The sequence below is a fragment of the Erythrolamprus reginae genome, chromosome 4, assembly GCF_031021105.1.
Source record: "Erythrolamprus reginae isolate rEryReg1 chromosome 4, rEryReg1.hap1, whole genome shotgun sequence".
NCBI lineage: Eukaryota > Metazoa > Chordata > Lepidosauria > Squamata > Dipsadidae > Erythrolamprus > Erythrolamprus reginae.
The window spans coordinates 28,935,652-28,955,710 of record NC_091953.1 but is presented as its reverse complement, the minus strand read 5'-3'; the positions used below and the strand labels follow the sequence as shown (position 1 = coordinate 28,955,710).

Genomic DNA, 20,059 nt, shown 5'->3' with positions numbered 1-20,059 from the left:
AATTAAGGATAAATTTCCTGTCAGTTAGAACAATTAATGTTAGAATTAATGTCAATACAGTTAGAACAGCTTGCCTCCAGAAGTTGTGAATGCTCCAACACTGGACGTTTTTAAGAAGATGTTGGATAACCATCTGTCTGAAGTAGTGTAGAGTTTCCTGCCTAAGCAGGGGGTTGGACTAGACCTCCAAAGTCCCTTCCCCCTGTTGTTATTGTCATTGTTAATGCACCGAATCTGACAAGAATAAGAAAGACTACCCCCCTCCATTTTCCTCCTCAAAAACTAAGGTGTGTCTTATACTCCAGTGTGTCTTATACTCCAAAAAATACGGTAGACTGAAAGCTCCCAGAAGTGGTCATAGTATTAATACCCAATAAAACTTGAATTTTATTTTAAAAACTTCAAGTAAACACAGATTGTTAAGAAATAGATGCTATGAGGTTCTCTGATCCCAGTGGGGAAAACCGCACTGATTTCAAACTACATTTTAAGATGGTAAAGTGCATTTACTGTTTATGGGGATGATCAAATCATTTCCCCATTCTTTAAGTGCAACAGGAATGAAAACTGTTTTTTTAAAATGTATCCACTTAAAAGAGAAAGAAAGTAATTTAGATAATAATTCAATTGTGAACTTGAGTTTTAAAGGTTAAGTTAGTATCTGAGAAAGATAATCTGGCTCACTGATCATAGCAATCAGCAAACTCTGCAATCTGCATGAAGAAGGACATTTGTCATCATTAGTTGAGCTATGACAGCTGGTACCCAGGGTGTCCCAGATTCAAGAAGTGGCAAAGACACACTTTTGAAAACACTTTGGTAGATGGCAAGTTTCATCAGCAACTGGATATTTTGCAAAACCAGTTGAGACAATAGCTCTGCATACAGCTGCATTTTCCACAGCATAAAAATGCCCAATACATTATACACAATATTTGCCTCTAGGCCACAAGTTACAATATTTCCCCTGAAAAATTATGGACATTTGCTCATCTAAAAAAAGGCATTGTACTTTTGTACGAAAAATATTATAATAGTTTAACACTCAGTTAAATCCCAGATTTTTAAAATATGTTTGTAAATTAGTACTGTTCAGATTTAAAAACATATTAAAATGATGACGGGAAAATACCACACTATTAATTGTCATGGCGAAAATCATTTAGCAATTGAATACTTCAAAGAAACACTTTAGATAACAATACATCAGTAGAGATATTAGAAATGCTAAATGTGTCCTTTATGCATAATCTACAAACAAAAACAGTTTTCTATTAAAGCTTGGAAATAAAATTCATAAGGTATAAATCAAATTTATTGAGAGTTGCAGCAAATGGATGTACATATTTAAATAACAGAAATGGAATTCCTGTTCTTTAAAAAATGCTTCTTAAAAGGTCTAGTCAACAGACTATATAACAGATATGTATAACAGACCAGCATTTTTTCCACTTAAAATAAAGTCTAAAATAAGTGAAGATGTGGTAGATGGGGTAATATTTCCTTTACTGCAAAGGTTTCTCCACTTTCTTTCCTTAGCTTAATAAACATGATTTATGCCATTCTTTGCATTTATTATGTAAACTACTTTTTCACAAATAAACTAATTTTTCTGCTAATGTAAAATCTATGCAAATACCCGCTGTCATTTATCAGGAAATCTGACAAGCATTCCATATTGGAAAGGGAAAATGAAACTGCCTAAAGAATAAAAGCAATTATTTTTGTATTTTCACTTCCTCTGACTTAAGGCACAAAAGTTATCCATCCAGTTAAAACAGCAAATGAAATAAGGAGGCTTTTTAAAAAAATTTAAACACATATGGCTTTTTGCTACAATACTGATCACCACAGGGTCTACAGATGCCCACGGCTAAATTGTACACGGGCAGATGGACACAAGGGAAAACTGTGTTAATGTGGCATGGTGAGAAAAACAAATGAAGAGCTGAATTTTGGTAGGGTGGGGGAATCTTTCCATCTATTAAATTACGCCATTTGTTTGTGAAGTGCAAATTAGGCCCGGAGTAAGTTGCATGCAATAAATATTCCATGTTACTTCACTAAAAAAATAAAGTCAAGAAACGTGCAAAACAAATCAAAAGGTAGGATCACAAACAGCAACCATGAGGGAGACAGAGCTGCTTTGCCAAAATAAATTACCAACACCATTTTATTCTCACAAACAATGAATATGTTTAATGAGGCAACTGTATTCTTTGTATGTTGCATTATTTTACCTTGCTAAAGAGAAACATAGAAACATAGAAACATAGAAACATAGAAGTCTGACGGCAGAAAAAGACCCCATGGTCCATCTAGTCTGCCCTTATACTATTTTCTGTATTTTATCTTAGGATGGATATATGTTTATCCCAGGCATGTTTAAATTCAGTTACTGTGGATTTATCTACCACGTCTGCTGGAAGTTTGTTCCAAGGATCTACTACTCTTTCAGTAAAATAATATTTTCTCATGTTGCTTTTGATCTTTCCCCCAACTAACCTCAGATTGTGTCCCCTTGTTCTTGTGTTCACTTTCCTATTAAAAACACTTCCCTCCTGGACCTTATTTAACCCTTTAATATATTTAAATGTTTCGATCATGTCCCCCCTTTTCCTTCTGTCCTCCAGACTATACAGATTGAGTTCATTAAGTCTTTCCTGATACGTTTTATACTTAAGACCTTCCACCATTCTTGTAGCCCGTCTTTGGACCCGTTCAATTTTGTCAATATCTTTTTGTAGGTGAGGTCTCTTGAGGTAAGCTGAAAATTACAATCTCTTGAGGTAAGCTGAAAATTACAAACATTAAGGGACAATCTAGTAAATGGGAGATTACTTACATATATCTCCTATTGCCAATGAGAAGTCTATATTTATTATTATTAATAATAATAATTAATAATAATTTATTAGATTTGTATCCCGCCCCTCTCTGAGGACTCGGAGCGGCTCACAACAATAAAACATCATATACAAATCCAATGTTAAAACAGTCTTTAAAAAACCCCTATTAAAACAGTCATACAGCTCAAACACACCATTCATAAAATTAACTATTTTGTTTTATAGGATTATTAGCAAAAACATGTAGGAGTCTAAGTTAGCCGTTGATATATTTGAGAAATAAAATTTCCAGGGAAAAAAACGTGCCTTTGGTTGAATATTTACTAAAAATGTTCAGTATTGTTTATGAAAGAGAACATTTTTAAAATAGTTGTGTTTTCACTCAAAATTAATCTGATTTTGATACATATTAAACCTCAAATAAGTGTCATTTTAAGTTTCTTATTCTTTTTTCTATTGTTTTCAATAGAATATTTATTTCACACTGACATAACTATTTATTAAGTATATGCTGAAGACTTCTTTTTCATAGGAGACATTGCTTCCAGAACTCGGACTATGCTGCATATATATGAATAATCAACAGTGAAGAGTATTTGACTTCCAAAATTGAAACATATTTCTATGTTGGGTTATACATTATCAGATGAGATACATTTATTCTTACAGATCTGATTCTGCAATTGCTACACAGAGACACTGTAAACATTTGTAAAACATATTTTTACTTGAAATGTCAGTTCCTGAATTTAAAAAAAATCCTTTTAATAGTACAGATGACTCAACTCTCATTAAAATTAAACTAAGCAATTTTACTGAATAAAGGATAAAAGTCAACTGGTTTTTTTGTCTGAGGTGAATGTGTAACATACGTTTAACTAAAAGTTCAATGTGATGTTAACATGATTTGAGTGAGTTCCGCTAAATTGAAGGTCACTTAGGTATTTACTGAAAAGTATGTAAGCTCAAAAATTATTCCATTGTATAAAAAAGAGTAAATGTGATAATATCTATGTCTATTTTTGTCAGAAATGACATAACCCAGCATAAGATGACTGCCTGAACATTACTTTGTAATAGAAAAATTGTTACTTTAGTTCATCAAAACCTTTACACTTAAATAAATAAAATAAAATAAATCCTACTTTATTTCAGGTCTAAAGGAAAGGTTCGTTGACCATTTTGAAATTTTAAAAATTGTTCAGAATTTAATCCTGTGTCAAAAGAACTAATACCATGTTTTCCTGATATGAAAATATTTGTTCCCACATAATTTCCTGAGGTAGAAATGACATCTGGTTAAAAGAATTAGACAAACCATGTCTTGTTGGACCATCATTTCAGAGATACGTCCTTACCTAAATGGAGAAACAGAATTGCATTGGCTGCCGATCAGTTTCCGGTCACAATTCAAAGTGTTGGTCATGACCTTTAAAGCCCTACATGGCATTGGACCAGAGTACCTCCGGAACCGCCTGCTACCGCACGAATCCCAGCAACCGATAAGGTCCCACAGAGTTGGCCTTCTCGCGTTCCCGTCAACTAAAAAATGTCATTTGGCGGGCCCCAAGGGAAGAGCCTTCTCTGTGGCGGCCCCGGCCCTCTGGAACCAACTCCCCCTGGAGATTAGAACTGCCCCCACCCTTCCTGTCTTTTGTAAACTACTTAAGACTCACTTATACCGCCAGGCATGGGGGAGTTGAGACACTTTTCCCCCAGGCATTTTTATACTTTGCTTTATGTTTGGTATGAATGTTGCTGTTTGGTTTTTTAAATAATGATAGGGTTTTATATGTTTTTAATATTAGATTTGTTTCACTGTTATATTGTTTTTTATTTCTGTTGTGAGCCGCCCCGAGTCTTCGGAGAGGGGTGGCATACAAATCTAATAAATAAATAAATGAATGAATGAATGAATGAATAAATAAATAAATAAATGTTCACAGCAGGGATGGGTTCCTCACAGTTTGGACTAGTTCGCCCGAACTTGTAGTGATGCGCTTGGTGATGTCACAATGACATCACTGAACCAGATAAGTCGGTGCTGGTCCATGGGCACCGCCATCTTTTTTGGAATTATTTTTGAATTTTTTTTTTTAAATTAATATTTATTTTTTCTTCTAATCATGCTCAGATGCCACGTTCCGGTACTATCCATGTGGTCATCATAATTTTTCAGCTTCCCCCCCCCCTGGATTTTTTGTTAATGCACATGCGCATGCTGACCATGGTGCAGGAGGGAGCAAATTGACACCGAGTTAAGTTGGAACCCACTCCTTATTCATAGATAGGCACAAAAGTGGTGGAAGCAGAAGTGACTTCTGAATTCTTGCTGGCTTCCCTGCTGAGTTTCATTGTGGGAAGTTGTCAGGAACCATCAGAAATCCCCCCCCCCCTTTCCTTCCGTTAGATAAGTCAGTGGCTGCTGGGTGGAGGGGAGATCATGGAAATGTAAGACTGGCTGGGAAACTGTTATGGAATATTGAAATTGAAGAACATGCAACTGCAGCACCAGCCCAGAACCAGCCAATAGCACCGAAGAAGCCACAATGTCCCCAAATTTCACTCCCTTCGAAGTCATGTATTCAGGATTTTGGACATTTTCTGAAAGTTCATTTGAACCCATTTTACTTCTAAAATTGTGCCTTGTTTCTGTTCTGCCTGGCTCTATGGTAAGAGTATCCCGAAAATTCAAGGGTACAAATTTCAGACACACACGCTTGAAAGTTCAAAAACAATGTTTTTTATCACAAAAATTCAAAAGAAACAAAGCACCCTTTTTGTATTGCAAAGAGCACTTGTCCCAAAACAACCTGGTAGTCTGTACAATCCCCTTAATCAGTCTTTAAATACTTAGCTAGCAGCTGTGAAGAACCGTCACAGCCCTTCTTCTTCCACGAAGTGAAACACACACACACTTTGCTCTGCTTTGGTTTCAAAGTCGTGAAAAATCAACAAAGTCCGGAAACAGCAAGAAGAACAACGATCAGATTATCTTCCACAACGGCCAAACCAACACGCTGCTATTTATATCAGCAGCTCTAATTACTGGAGCACCACCCAAACAAAGGTGGCCTCTCTTATCTCCTGTAATATTTCTGCAATTGGTCTCTTCTATGCATAATTCTGCTCATGTGTGGGTCTAATACTTCCTCATCCGAATCAACCGAAGATAATGGAGATTGGCTTCCTGGGTTGTGTGCCAAGTTCCCCTCTTCCAAATCACCCCCATCTTCTTTTTCGTCCGAGGAAACTGCACTACCTGCCTCTGTCAGCAATAAAACAGGCCTAGGACATGTTGATGTTTCCCCTGCATCCACCTCCACATTCCTTGGGGCAGGAACTGGGCCAGAGCCAACCACAACAGTTTCTATTGTTCAACATGGCTTATATATGATTGATAATGCATAAGCTCATAAGTTCATTTTGTTAAATGTTACAGGCAATTAAATTTGACTAGCAATTAATTATTTACTAAATTCATTGTTGCCCTGATGGATACATACAGTGCTGATTCTAAAGCTACAAATCCATTTTAATGTGATGCAAAGAATCAGAACTTAAGTGTTTCTTACTAACATTGATACTAAAGGCAGCTTTATCTGCACACTTACATTATATCTGGATAAGGAAAGACAACTTCTTCGCATTGCAACATTCTTTGCAAACTGCACACTTTTCCCAGATCTTCAGAAAGACGATTGTTAAGTCTTTTACTATTTTTTTTTTCAAATTATTAAGTAACATTCTTTTTGGTAAACCTTTCTTTATTCCTCCTACTCAAATAGGCTATTGCTATTCCTCTTTGATAGACCTTGGCCGTATCCCATAAATTTTGAAATGTTGTTTCATCGTTATTATTTTCTTTAATAAATAACTCTATTTCTCCATTTTGGATAACAATGCACTGAAATGAATATCTTGATGTTACAGAAATGTAAGTGAACAGTTATTTCAATGATTTGTCAGTGTCTTTCATGTGTTTGTATTGTCTGTATTGTTTTAAAAATTTAATAAATTTTTTTTTTTTTTAAAGAAAAACAATTGTATCCTACATCCCTTTCCAACATACCTAAGAGGAAAAATTATACCTACTTATGCTTAAATATAACCTTTGACTAGTGGAAGATCTATACATACAGACACACACTCCTTATATTTAATAAATATTCTGACAAACATTCCTTGTACAATTAATTGAAAGTACCCACTTTCCTGCCTGTCATGTTATTCCTCAAAAACATCCAAGGAGAAACAGATTTTTTCATTACAGCAATTAGTTTGGGACACAATTTGGGTATAAAATTGTTATTGACATTGTTACTATTTGTAGTATTGGCCATCTTTAAATCTTTTATTGAATATTTTTTTCAAAATATAAACAATATATTCCTTCTTGGAGTCGTTTCAGATAAACATCCAGTCTTTAATTTGTTAGCTGTTCATGTTTATTCTGGATAACATCTGTATGTCATAATTCTTCAATATACAATTAAATAGAAATATTCAGCCGAGTGTATGATAGTGTGTAACAGAAATTAAGAGTGAACACTAAGTCTATTAAAAATGAACCATTAGTTTTTCAAACTTTCAGGGAAATATTGTTTTCATTGCAGGAAGCTAAAAGAAGTAATTCTGGAATCTACCATCCAGAGATAATGCCAATAAAAGTTACCAGTTTCATACTAAAAAGGAAAAAAAAACCTGAAAATGAAAGCATGGTGCAGCTTATTTGACATGGAATATTAAAGAAATAAATAACGAAACATTTGATGCTAACTTCAGGTTTTAAACATAATTGTTTAGATACCGGTAACATTCTCAGCACAGCTATCAAATTCCTAGAGATAGTATATACGAAATTAGCAGTCTCCAATATACTTTATTTTTTATATATTTTATTATTTATTTATTTTATTTATTAGATTTGTATGCCGCCCCTCTAACAACAAAGTAAACAATGTAACAAATCTAATATTAAAAAATAATCTAAAAAATTTCCAATTTGAAAGACCAATCATACAAACAAGCATACCATGTATAAATTCTATAAGCCTAGGGGGAAGGGAAAAAAATTCAATTCCCCCATGCCTGACAACAGAGGTGGGTTTTAAGGAGCTTGCGAAAAGCAAGGAGGGTGGGGGCAACTCTGATATCTGGGGGGAGCTGGTTCCAGAGGGTCGGGGCCGCCACAGAGAAGGCTCTTCTCCTGGGTCCCGCCAAATGACATTGTTTAGTCGACGGGACCCGGAAAAGGCCAACTCTGTGGGACCTAACCGGTCGCTGGGATTCGTGCGGCAGAAGGCTTATTCTGACACCCTGAAATTCATGGTTGACTTGTAGTTCACCCAGTTAGTAACAGAAGAAAATGGGACATGGCATTTCTTTTTCTAACTGCTTATCGACCTACTTTAAAAGTTGTTTAGAACAAGTTTGTGTTGTACATTTACTATATGTGACACTTCTGCTTGGTTGAAACCTGGTATGTTTGTTTTTGAGGAAGTGTTTTAAATAAAAAGATTAAATGATATTTTAAAAAATATTCCTGAAACCCATGCATAATATTTGAAGCATGACAACTGTTCTGGCACTAATCTGCTTCGCTGAATTATAATAAACTTTCTTTTAGTCTTTGAGGTTCTTCCTTCTTTCAGTTGCTGAGGTTCTTCATCATAATGTTTCCCAGTGCTGGGAAATGTTTAAATCCACCAATACTGGGCATTTTTGAAAAGGTATTAAAACTATAATCCTATGCTCGTTTATCTTGCAATGATTTCTTTGGCTCCAGAAGGACCTATATCTAAGCAAACAAGAAAAAGAAAATGCCTTCTGGAGAAAGCTATTTGCTGTGTATCATTCTTTATACTGTAGTTGATACATTGAAACTGTCTCCTAAGCATGATTTGTAATGGCTAGTGATAATTCACTTTCAAAGATGGAAAAAAGATTATTATAGTGGCCCCTTTGTTCTCTGTATTTTAACTAAGACTACATCACAGTATATGAAAATCAGTTAAAAGCTACTGTTCTTATATTAATTAATAATGTAACGCCAGCACAGAAGTGACCCATTAGCACATTCTTTTGCCAGTGTTTTAATTTTAAGCATTCTCAGATATTAAGTACCATAATGTCCAATAAATGTCTACTAGTGCTATTGAGACTTAGAAGAGGCAGCCATTTTCAGTTTAAACATGCTTTAGGACTTATGATTCCATAGCATTCATGGTTGACAATTTTTGTTCTTTAGTTTGGTTTGTGACCACAACACTTATGTGAATGGAGAAGTAACACAAAGGCTTTTGAAATGCACACTAAATCCATTAATATTTAAGACTACTAAACTAATTTAAATTATATTTTCTACCTTGCAACTTTTCAGAACTAGTAAATTTTAGATACTGATGGCATAAGCCTATGTATTCAGGAATAAATGTAACTAGGTTCAGTGGAAATATAATATGCATGGGATAAATCTTGAAAATATATTTTATAGATTTCAAGCTGTAAATCTTATATTTCATTATACAATTAAGAAACAAGAATCAAAATAGCTTTTTACTTGAAACCCCGAAGCTTTGTGATATGAAACAATTGCATGAGCTTTTTTATTACAATATTTCACATTAAAAGAAGGCAATCTATGGGGCAGTTTATTTCAAAATCAATGGCAACCACTCCATATATTTTTATTAGCAACAAAAATTAAAGTTGTAAAGGATATTGGATATTATCTTTCAACATCTTGTTAGTGCAGGAATTCTAATACAGTGGTACCTCATCTTACGAACGCCTCTTCTAACAAACTTTTCAAGATACGAACCCGGTGTTTAAGATTTTTTTGCCTCTTCTTCCGAACTATTTTCACCTTACGAACCCAAGCCGCCGCTGCTGGGATGAAGGGGTTTCTTTTTTTCCCCTTTTTTGAAGAAAGAAAAGGGAGGGGCTGCTTGGAGTAGGAAACATTTTGCAGAGAACAACGTGCTTGCAAAAGAACTGAAAGGGTGTCTTTTTAAGAAAGAAAAGGGAGGAGGGAGGGGCAACTTGGGGGAGGAAAGATTTTGCACAGAACAACCTGCTTGCAAAGGCACTGAAAGGGTGTCTTTTTAAGAAAGAAAAGGGAGGAGGGAGGGGCAGCTTGGGGGAGGAAATTTTTTGCAGAGAACAACGTGCTTGCAGAGGCACTGAAACGGTGTCTTTTGAAGAAAGAAAAGGGAGGGGCGCCCCCTTGCCTTTCTTCCTTCCCACTCACCCTTTAGCCTAGCCTTGCTTCTTCCACCCGCCCCCTTTAGCTGCTCCTCCCTGCCCTCTGTTCGCCTCCCTTCTAAAGTTTGGGATTTTCCGGAAGGATTTGCACACATTATTTGCTTTTACATTGATTCCTATGGGAAACATTGTTTCATCTTACAAACTTTTCACCTTACGATCCTCCTCCTGGAACCAATTAAATTCGTATGATGAGGTACCACTGTATTCTCATACCATAGAGAAGTGGCTACTTGTTTCAAAAGTCTAGAAAACTTCCAATGATGGAGCAAACACAATCTCAGTTGGCGGGCTGCTTAGAAATTCTCATAGAAACCTCCTCCTTGTCTCAAGCTTGGATCTGTCTCCCTTAAGATTTCACTAATTGGTCTTAGCCTATAGCCTTAGCTATAGAGAAAACATTCACATAGCCTGCCCTGTGACATCCCTTCATGTATTGGAAAAGTATGATCATGACCTTGGCTTTCCTTTATTTAAACTAAGTACATCAAGTTCTTTTAACCATAGGATTTAACGTCGTAAACCCTTACCATTTTTGTTGCTCTTCTCTGAACTCAGCCATAAAAATTGTAGATACTTTAGAGCTGGTAAATTACACAAAGTTGATTTCGCTAGTCTTGTGAAATTTCAGTGCTTTAAGAAGTAAATATATTTCTATTATTTTATATACCACATTTGGAATGTCCCTACATTTCAAAAATAGTTGCCATAAAACAAAGCGAAAAATTGGTGGGGCCTATCTCATAAAAACAAATTAGGGCGCGTTAAATTTTTCAACTTTCAATTCCCAAACATTAGAGGTGCTCAAAAGTTGTGACATGCCATGGGAATATTAAAGATATTTTGGTTATTTTAATATAATTTAGATGTGCTTGGTAAATAACTACATAAATATAACTTTTAAATATTTTGTTTGTGTCATATAAATACTGAATATACTGGTACCAACAAATTTTAATAGCAGTGTTTTGTTGATTATCTTTCTATCTTGCATTTTATTTAATAATATTGACTGTTTATCATATATAAAATTAAATACTCATAACAGATTATTTTGAATATGAAAGACTATCAGAATACATGAATATATTTCTGTATATATTTAAGGGTATAATTCTACAGATTTATGTAGGAAGATTTTTTTATTTTTACAATAAAATTATGGACAAATCTCTCTAGCTGATTTATAAATGGATAATTTATTCAAAAAATGATATTCTATCTACTAAAGATTTAAAGAAAGACAACACTTGAATTAACGTAACAAAAGTTTTACTAGGACTTCATGTACACAACTTCTTTCAATTACAGTATACTCAGAAGCTAGTGATTTCAAAAGCAATGACTTTATTTTTCTTCAATTAATCTACTCAGAACAATCTACATACATATACCCATGAAAATCTACAAAAACAAACACACACACACACACACACAAACATATATTTCTATAATATAAAACAGCACTAAAATTTTTGTTGGGTGACCTACTGCAGATGCAATAGATTAAAGGAAACTAATCCCTTCAGATTTGAGTGACCACTTGAGCTTTCTCAAAGCAGGATTCTTAAATGTCATTGCTGGATTGCTTATACTGAAATCTTCAATACTTTCCTTGGAGCCACCCTGAGTCTTTTGGGATTGGGAGGCATACAAGTCAAATTAATTAATTAATTAATTAATTAATTAATTAAACAAACAAACAAACAAATAAATAAACAAACAAACAAACAAACAAACAAACAAAAATATATATATATCTTTTTTTCACTTTTTTTTTGTAAATGTAACTTTGTGCAAAGAATTGTTTAGGTTAAAAATTATTCCAACGATACACACTATTTTTTTATTTCAGAGAAGAATTAGAACTTTCATACATGAGTGACTGTTCCCAACCTGCACCCAGTATTAGATAAATCGAATATAAATGTCATCCTGAATTATAATGAGAATTTTGATAGAAGGCCGTAGTTAACGTCTATGAATTGGAGCAGCACTATTACTGTGGATTATCTATAGTCCCAAAACTCATTTGAGCTACACAGTCCACGAAAGAAAATGTAGTATCTGTGTTTTTCAAGGATCATCTGAGACAAGACAGAATCAGGATTTTAATGAGGGCGGGGGGTGGGTGGGTGTTGGACGGGGAATGTTGCGCTTCAAAAATGCAAGATACGGATAGATCTCTCTCTCTCTCTCTAAATGTGTATAAGGTGAGTTTTATGATATTTTCCCCCCTTGACTACACTGTAATAGTGATCATAACGTGAGCTAAAAGAGGGAAACATAAAGCAATAGCTGGTTCTGAACTTTACTACCACGCTGTAATTGGGGGTAAAGAAGATATGAATACTGTACTTCTTAGCCAAACTGAATGGGAAGTACCCTTTTCATCACTTAACTCAAACAGAGTCACAATGTAGAAAGCTGAGTAAACTTTATTTCCAAAGATGAATGGCATACATGAAAGATTTGCTATGCTTACTCTTTGGGGAATGGAAGGTGGTTTCTTTCTTGGGTGTCTCTGTAACAGAATCCTGAGTTTGAACAACTATAATTACACAGTATCTTAACCTGTAGAAGAACACTGAAACACAACCTGAACTGTTTTAGACACCAAATACATATATGTACAAAGTAATGTAATTATGCATATTTACTGCTGATACGGTATACATTTTTAAACATTATACACCCAAAAAACCTTTTAAAATGGCTTTGAACAGGGCTCTGTTTGAAAAATGCAAGTAATTAAATATATTTTTTTTAAAAGATCAGAAGAATCACCAAATGTGCTTGGAAGATACATTTGTGTTTATTTTATTTTGGAAAAAATAATAAAATGAATCGTCTGCAGATATGTGTTTGTTTAATTTATTGCAAAAAATAAATTTATTGTGGTGGCAGGGGTATGAATTATGAAAAGAAGAAAACCCAGTTAAAATCAAACACATTCAATGAGCTTTCAAACACACTGCATCAACTGGGATAAATAATTTAATAACTCACTTTATGTGCTGTCTCCTCAGTTTTATAGACAGTTATTAAAAAAACCCATGAGTACGAATGTGTAGAATCACAACTACACAATATGGAAAATGTGTTATAAATGTAAACAGTGTGCATGTATCTTTAACTAAATTTGGCTTCTGAAACATTATAAGAATTTTTTTTTACAAAATATTTTTATATCAATTTCTGGAAATTCTAACAACAAATAATCATGCAAAAGTAGACAGGTCAAAGCAACTGGAGAGAGAGAAAAAAGGATATAACATTTTACTATAATTATCCCTTTTATTCTTTACATAATAATACATTTATCAATTATTTTGATAATAAACTTCACGATTCTAAAAATTAAAACTTAATCTTATATCCAGTGGGTATACACAGGTAGCACAAAGAAAAATAAAAAGTATAATGCTTAAAATTGTGAGAATATCAGTCCCAAACAAGCATTTCTAATGCACAATTATTTTAAGACAATGTGTTTGGAAAAGCATTTATTGAGTCCAATCCACTGCTGAAAAATACTGTGATTCTTGGTGTTTTGATTCCATGAAATTAAAATAAAATAAAGTTAATAAAATTTGACTAGTGGGTTAAAGTGATTTTAAAATAATAAATGGCGAGTTCATCTTAAATTTGGCATTTCTGCTCGTTTTACATATCTAATAATTCTTTTATGTGTCTGTTTAAATGTTTTAAATTTAATATGATCATTGCTATTTCATATAAATGGAAATAAGCTAGTGTATTTTATAACGTATTTGTTTTATGAGCTGCCTGACTCAAATAGCACACTGAAATATACCAAAACCTTTTGAATCAGTAATGGCAAATGATGAAATAATAATAATAATTAACCTTAAGAGAAGATAAACCTGATGTACAGACCTTGACTAAGAGATCTCAAGAGGATTTGGTAACAGCAGCGGGATATGCATATTTAGCTAGAAATAAGGCCCACCGAGAAGGCTCTTCAGCATATAAAGACTGCAATTTAAGCTATCAAACGCTTAGCAATCCAGTTTGATTGCCCAGGCCCAGAAATTATGGTTTGCATGTTATATTTTAAGCCCCAGTAACGTATTTACAGAATATATCCTGCAAGAAATATTTACCTCCGGGAAGCATAACAGGACAGCCTTAAGCCCATTCCAACAAACATTAACAATCCAAAAGCAAAATATCTCAGATTTTAAAGTGTGGCTGATTAGACTCCTAGGTTAAGGTCTGCGCCTTGCTACAATGTCAATGTAACTCAATGCGTCACACTGTGTGCCTTTTCTCAGCAGGCAACCAGGAAAAGAAAGAAGGGAGGGAGGGAGGAAGGAAGGAAGGAAGGAAGGAAGGAAGGAAGGAAGGAAGGAAGGAAGGATTACTCCTGATGTCTCGAGATTTCAGTTCTTAGAGATTTGCTTCACATCTCAGAGAAGAGAATCTAAATAGCCGGCTGGTGTCACGTACCAATTTCGGTTTTCAAGCAAAAAGCTGGCCATTGGCGAAGGCAAATCTGAAAGCCCTGCTACCTCAGAAAGCGGAGGCAACTGCAGAAGCGCGCTCTAGTAGAGACCTCCCTCGGGTTCCGCAGGCCCGGGCCCTGCGCTCTGCCCAAAAGCTCGAGCGCGAATCCACCTCTCCACCCAGAGGAGAGAGCTGTAAGTCCATCGGCCAGCTCAAATCCAGCCGGGCCGGTCGGTCGGTCGGTCCTCGGCCCGGCAGGCAAAAAAAAAAGCATCTTCCTGGGTAAAGGCCTGACGCGCTTAGAGCCAAGTGGCCAAATAAGAGCTCGCAATTCTTGGATGGGCAGCGTCTTCCAGAGCGCCCCTTCTTCACCTGTTGGCGGGGACTCTCCGGGGCAGGCCAGAAAGTCAAGCGCCGACTTTTGGGGAGGTTGGGGAGGAAAGCAGTGGTAGGGAGGAGTCGCCAATGGAAACCCCTGCCCGGGTCCCGATGGGAAGCCGCTGCCAGCTGGTCCAGTTTGGTTTGGGAAGCGCCTTGCTGTCATTTTCCTACCCGGCGGTCCTTTAAACAGCGGGGAAAGGGCGCTCAGAGATCCGAAGCCGCCGCTTCGGGGAAAACGTGGCTCTCTCCATCCAGCCTCCCCCCGTCCGGCGATCAGTGAACCCCGCCGAGGCTCGGCTGGAAGGCGCTTTCACAAGGCCGGCGCGCTCTCGGCGGGCGGTTGAGAAGGGTTAGCCTCTTCCAGGCCGAACCGTTCGGTGCCTGCCCACGCGCGCTCGCCTCGGACCGTTGGGTTGAGATTCCACGATCAGAACCTCGGGGGTTCCCAAGTCGGGGCGCTTTGGAAAGGAGGAAAATAGGGCTCCAGCGGTGCGTCCGAGGGCTTGAATCCTATCCAAATTACACCACGAATGCAATTTTAGGGAGGGAAATAAGCCCCCGCAAGTCTGAGCGCAACGTAAGCCTGTTTTGCTTTTTCCACCAGCATCCAGGAGAAAATGAAACGGGACCTGAAGGCTCAAGGCCGTTTGCCCGGGGAGCCCCCGATTTTACACAGTGGAAGAAGGGCGCGCTGATTTCCAGGGCTTGATGCGCGCCCGCCGCTTTCCGGATAGCGTTTTTATAAAAGGGATGCTGACCTTAAGCGGCCCTCGGGGATTTCGAAAAACCCCTCCAAGTCCCGGGCGCTCCCGCAGGTCACCTCCCCTCCTAGGGAACCGGTTTTCTGAGACCGGCGCCCCGTAAACGAACTGCTATGCTGGGAGGGCGTCGTACAAATTTATGCCCCGCTTCAGCTCCTTCTTGGGATGCTTCCTGCGGAGAGAAACGCCGCCCAGGCCCAATGCCAGGATGAGCTCCACTACATCCGGCCCACCCCCTGCGCCACACGTGTGTCCTTTTAGTTCGTCCCGAATTCACACGAGGGTAGACCGGCCATTTCGGATCGTGGGGGAAAAAAAGATTTTTCCCCCCAGCTTTGTCCGGAAACACTCAGCGTCTCTTTGCAGATACCCTTAACCAGAAGAAAAACAATGCACCTAAATCACTAGCGAACGCAAATCGCGCTGAGCGCTAAGGTGCGCGGCTTCAGAAGGTCAGTCCAGAAAATTTGACCAAACCCGGTCGTCCACGGGATACGTCTCGTCCGCCTTCTGGCAATCTTAAGGCGACCACATTTGCATCCGATCGATGGAGAGCCGTCCAATCGCTCTTCTATTTAACCGGGCTCTGAGAGCAGGGAAGGCTCCTCTTGGCACCTGAGGTCAAGGTTAGGAAACTTCTTAACACTAAGACTCCTCAGCTGAACTGGCGGAAAACTGTCCTGGCCATTTCCAACGGTTATGAAGGCAGCGCCAGTGGAGCCCTGTTCAGCAAAGCAGAGGGGCCCTCTCCTCCCCACTCTCTTTCTCTCCAACAGCGAACCTCTTCTCCAAGTGGTCCAACGGCGGTGGGCTTGTGACACCTTGCAGTCCCGTTTGCGCCAGAAAAACGGCTCTGGCTGCCGCCTTTGGAGTTCTCCAAGTCTTTTTTCCTGGCGGCGCCGCCGCCTTTAAACGCCCTCTCGATCCATTCCCCCGTGGATAGATAAGGCGGCCTGGCTCGGCTGGTGGGTTCTGTGCCACCAAGCCCCCCTACCTTTACTTTGTGCGTTTCTGTCTTTTGCCGCCAAGAGAGGGATTAATTAACCGGGCTGGAGCTGAAAAGAGGCTGCCGTGACGAGCCCAGTGGCGATTGGCCGCCCGCCTGCCTGGCCCTGCCTTTATAATTTCCACGCGAGTGCATCTGGGTTCTTATACAAACCAACAGCCAGCTTCCTCTTCTTCTGCTACACACACACACGAAAGACGAAAGCACCGGCTCTTCCTTGGCGATCTAGCCACCTTGCCCGCATGGTCGCTACTCCGAGGGAAGCTCGCGTCAATATATGTATCCAGAGGCGTCATTCAGACTGGTGGAAGGCTCGCTAAAGCTGTGCAAACTTTTTACAAAAAAACTTTTCCTTTTCCCTAACAGCAGATTTCCACGCATTTTGCTCCTCTAAACGGCAACCACCTGAGCACCTCGAAGGGAGGGCGTGCGCTTGATAAGGATCAGAGGTCTGTCCAGAACAAGGGGAAGGGGGGAAAAATAGCTGGAAAAGAGCAGAAACGCCTCCGCCTCCGCCGCCTCCGCCTCCTTTTTTCCCCCCTTTCTCCCTAACCTCCTGGTTAGGTTTCCGTGCGTAAAGACAGCCTCGCTTCTCCTCTGAAGTTGGCTCCAGCCTTAGCAGCAGCATTGGATCCCACAGCGTACTGCGAGACTCCGGTCTACAACCCGGATCTCTGCCCCAACATGATCGCAGCCCAGGCCAAGCTGGTTTACCACCTCAACAAGTACTACAACGAGAAATGCCAAGCGCGCAAAGCGGCCATCGCCAAAACCATCCGCGAAGTCTGCAAAGTGGTCTCGGACGTGCTGAAGGAGGTGGAGGTGCAGGAGCCGCGCTTCATCAGCTCCCTGAACGAGATGGACAACCGCTACGAGGGCCTGGAGGTCATCTCGCCCACCGAGTTCGAAGTGGTCCTCTACCTGAACCAGATGGGCGTCTTCAACTTCGTGGACGACGGCTCGCTGCCCGGCTGCGCGGTGCTGAAGCTGAGCGACGGGCGCAAGAGGAGCATGTCCCTCTGGGTGGAGTTCATCACGGCCTCGGGTTACCTCTCGGCCCGCAAGATCCGCTCCCGCTTCCAGACGCTGGTGGCCCAAGCCGTGGACAAATGCAGCTACCGCGACGTGGTGAAGATGGTGGCGGACACCAGCGAGGTCAAGCTGCGCATCCGGGATCGCTACGTGGTGCAGATCACGCCGGCCTTTAAGTGCACCGGGATCTGGCCCAGAAGCGCGGCCCACTGGCCCCTGCCTCACATCCCCTGGCCGGGCCCGAACCGCGTGGCCGAGGTCAAAGCCGAAGGCTTCAACCTCCTCTCCAAGGAATGCCACTCGCTGGCGGGCAAGCAGAGCTCGGCCGAGAGCGACGCCTGGGTCTTGCAGTTCGCCGAGGCCGAGAACCGGCTCCAGATGGGCGGGTGCCGAAAGAAATGCCTCTCGGTCCTCAAGACGCTGCGGGACCGCCACCTGGAGCTGCCCGGCCAGCCCCTCAACAACTACAACATGAAGACACTGGTTTCCTACGAGTGCGAGAAGCACCCGCGGGAATCGGACTGGGACGAGTCCTGCCTGGGCGACCGCCTCAACGGGATTTTGCTGCAGCTCATCTCCTGCCTCCAGTGCAGGCGGTGCCCGCATTATTTCTTGCCTAACTTAGATCTCTTCCAAGGGAAGCCCCACTCCGCCTTGGAAAACGCGGCCAAACAAACGTGGCGGTTGGCGAGGGAAATACTCACCAACCCCAAAAGTTTGGAGAAACTTTAGGGGGGCTCCGGGGAGACGCAGCCATCATCTTTATTCAGTGCGCCTCCTTCTCTTGCGAGGATTCTGTGGGGGGGAAAAACTCAGGTGCTGCCACGCGTAAAAACGCCGGAGAGCCTGCAACCCGAAGGAAGAGGGCCGTCCCCACAGGCGAAGCGCACCGCAAGGGTTACGACTTGTCACCAAACCCCGGCGTCCGCCTCCCGGTTCGGGAAAACAAAACGAGTGTTATTATCACCTGGGGAGAGGCAATAATAGCGGCTACACTTCAGCCTCTGCCCGCGAGCATTGCTTGAACAGAAACCAGACCGGGGGGATTATATTTAACCAGGCCAGTATTTTCATTTTTTCCGTTCTTTCTTTCTTTCTTTCTTTTTTTGCGTGCCAGGCTACCCGAACAAAGAAAAAACAAAAAGCAAAACAAGCCAAACGCGGTTGTCTCCCCCTTTCCCCTTCGGCCCCTGTACATTTCAAAACATTGTATGGAATATTGTGATCTCGCATTGTCTTTTGAAATTGTGGATGTTTATCAGTGTTTTTTGTGAATTGGTGAAAAAAAAAAGTTTAAATGGCCATTGTTGGATACTTCAAGACCTTTTTCCGCTCCAGAAGATATATACCCTTTTCGAAAGGTACATTTTTTAAAATCACGGTAACGTTTCTCGTCTACGCTTTAAAAAGTTTACATTTTTGGTTTCAAATATTATTGCTTGTTCTCTTTGTAACATTCCATAAATATACTTGAAATGTTATTTAAATATATTCAGAAGAAAATTTTGACCTTGTCTATATAATTGTGAATATTGGAATTATATATTGGGGGGAGGGGAAATGCACTTGAGATACACTGGATAATTACTTTTTTTGTGATTTAAATTTCTGTTGTTGATTTTATTTAATTACAAATGAATAAATACAAGTAAAAGAAACACGGGCAAAGCTTTCAATGCTGGATTCAATATGGGATGGTACTGCGTTTCCCAAGGCACCTAAATTAAATCTCCGGTGGCATTTTACTTATGGGTTGTTGTTTTTTAAAAAGGGATAACAGCCCCAAAACGGGTTTCAGACCCCCCATCATTATCTGCCATACAGGACGGTGTGGTAATTAACCGAGTAACATTTTTACGACCTCTTAGGAAATAAATCTGCTCACCAAGGATTTACCAGACTGCCTTAACTTGGCTGCTTTGTTTTTTTTCTCAGAATCTGTAGCTCTTGGAGGCCTAGTCGGCCACAAAATTAGCACTTCAAGAAAAGGGAGGGGAAACCTGTGAAATTGATATAGAGGGCAAAGATCGACCTAACAGCTCCCAAGGTTATGGCTCATTCTTCCTTGAACTTAAAAGCCCATTACGCTGGTCACCAGCCAGTTTTGCAACCGGGAAAAACAACCGCTGGCTTCTACGGACCAGGGCGCATTCACCAGGCCTTCGGCGCTATCCCTGTAAGCACAGAAGCTTGCAGGGATGGACGAGTCTTTCTTCCCGAGGTAGATCACGCGTAAAATCCAAGGGCCCAAATTACAGGAAGCAAGCAGCCGAACCCCAGCTAATCCCGACTCC

General features: G+C 39.8%; 2 protein-coding genes across 6 annotated transcripts in view; one reads left to right on the top strand and one right to left on the bottom strand.

Annotated features, from left to right (window-relative positions):
• Window positions 1-20,059, bottom strand: part of NBEA (neurobeachin) — a 428,967-nt gene that overhangs the window by 167,019 nt on the left and 241,889 nt on the right. The gene's annotated exons all lie outside the window — the stretch shown is intronic.
• Window positions 17,341-19,152, top strand: MAB21L1 (mab-21 like 1). Its single transcript, XM_070751702.1, has one exon. The coding sequence runs from the start codon at window positions 17,418-17,420 to the stop codon at window positions 18,495-18,497; it is 1,080 nt and encodes a 359-aa protein (XP_070607803.1). The 5' UTR covers window positions 17,341-17,417; the 3' UTR covers window positions 18,498-19,152.

What these genes read in the sequence shown, in the direction of transcription:
- MAB21L1 (XM_070751702.1), top strand. Translation starts at nt 17,418, where the DNA reads ATGATCGCAGCCCAGGCCAAGCTGGTTTACCACCTCAACAAGTACTAC.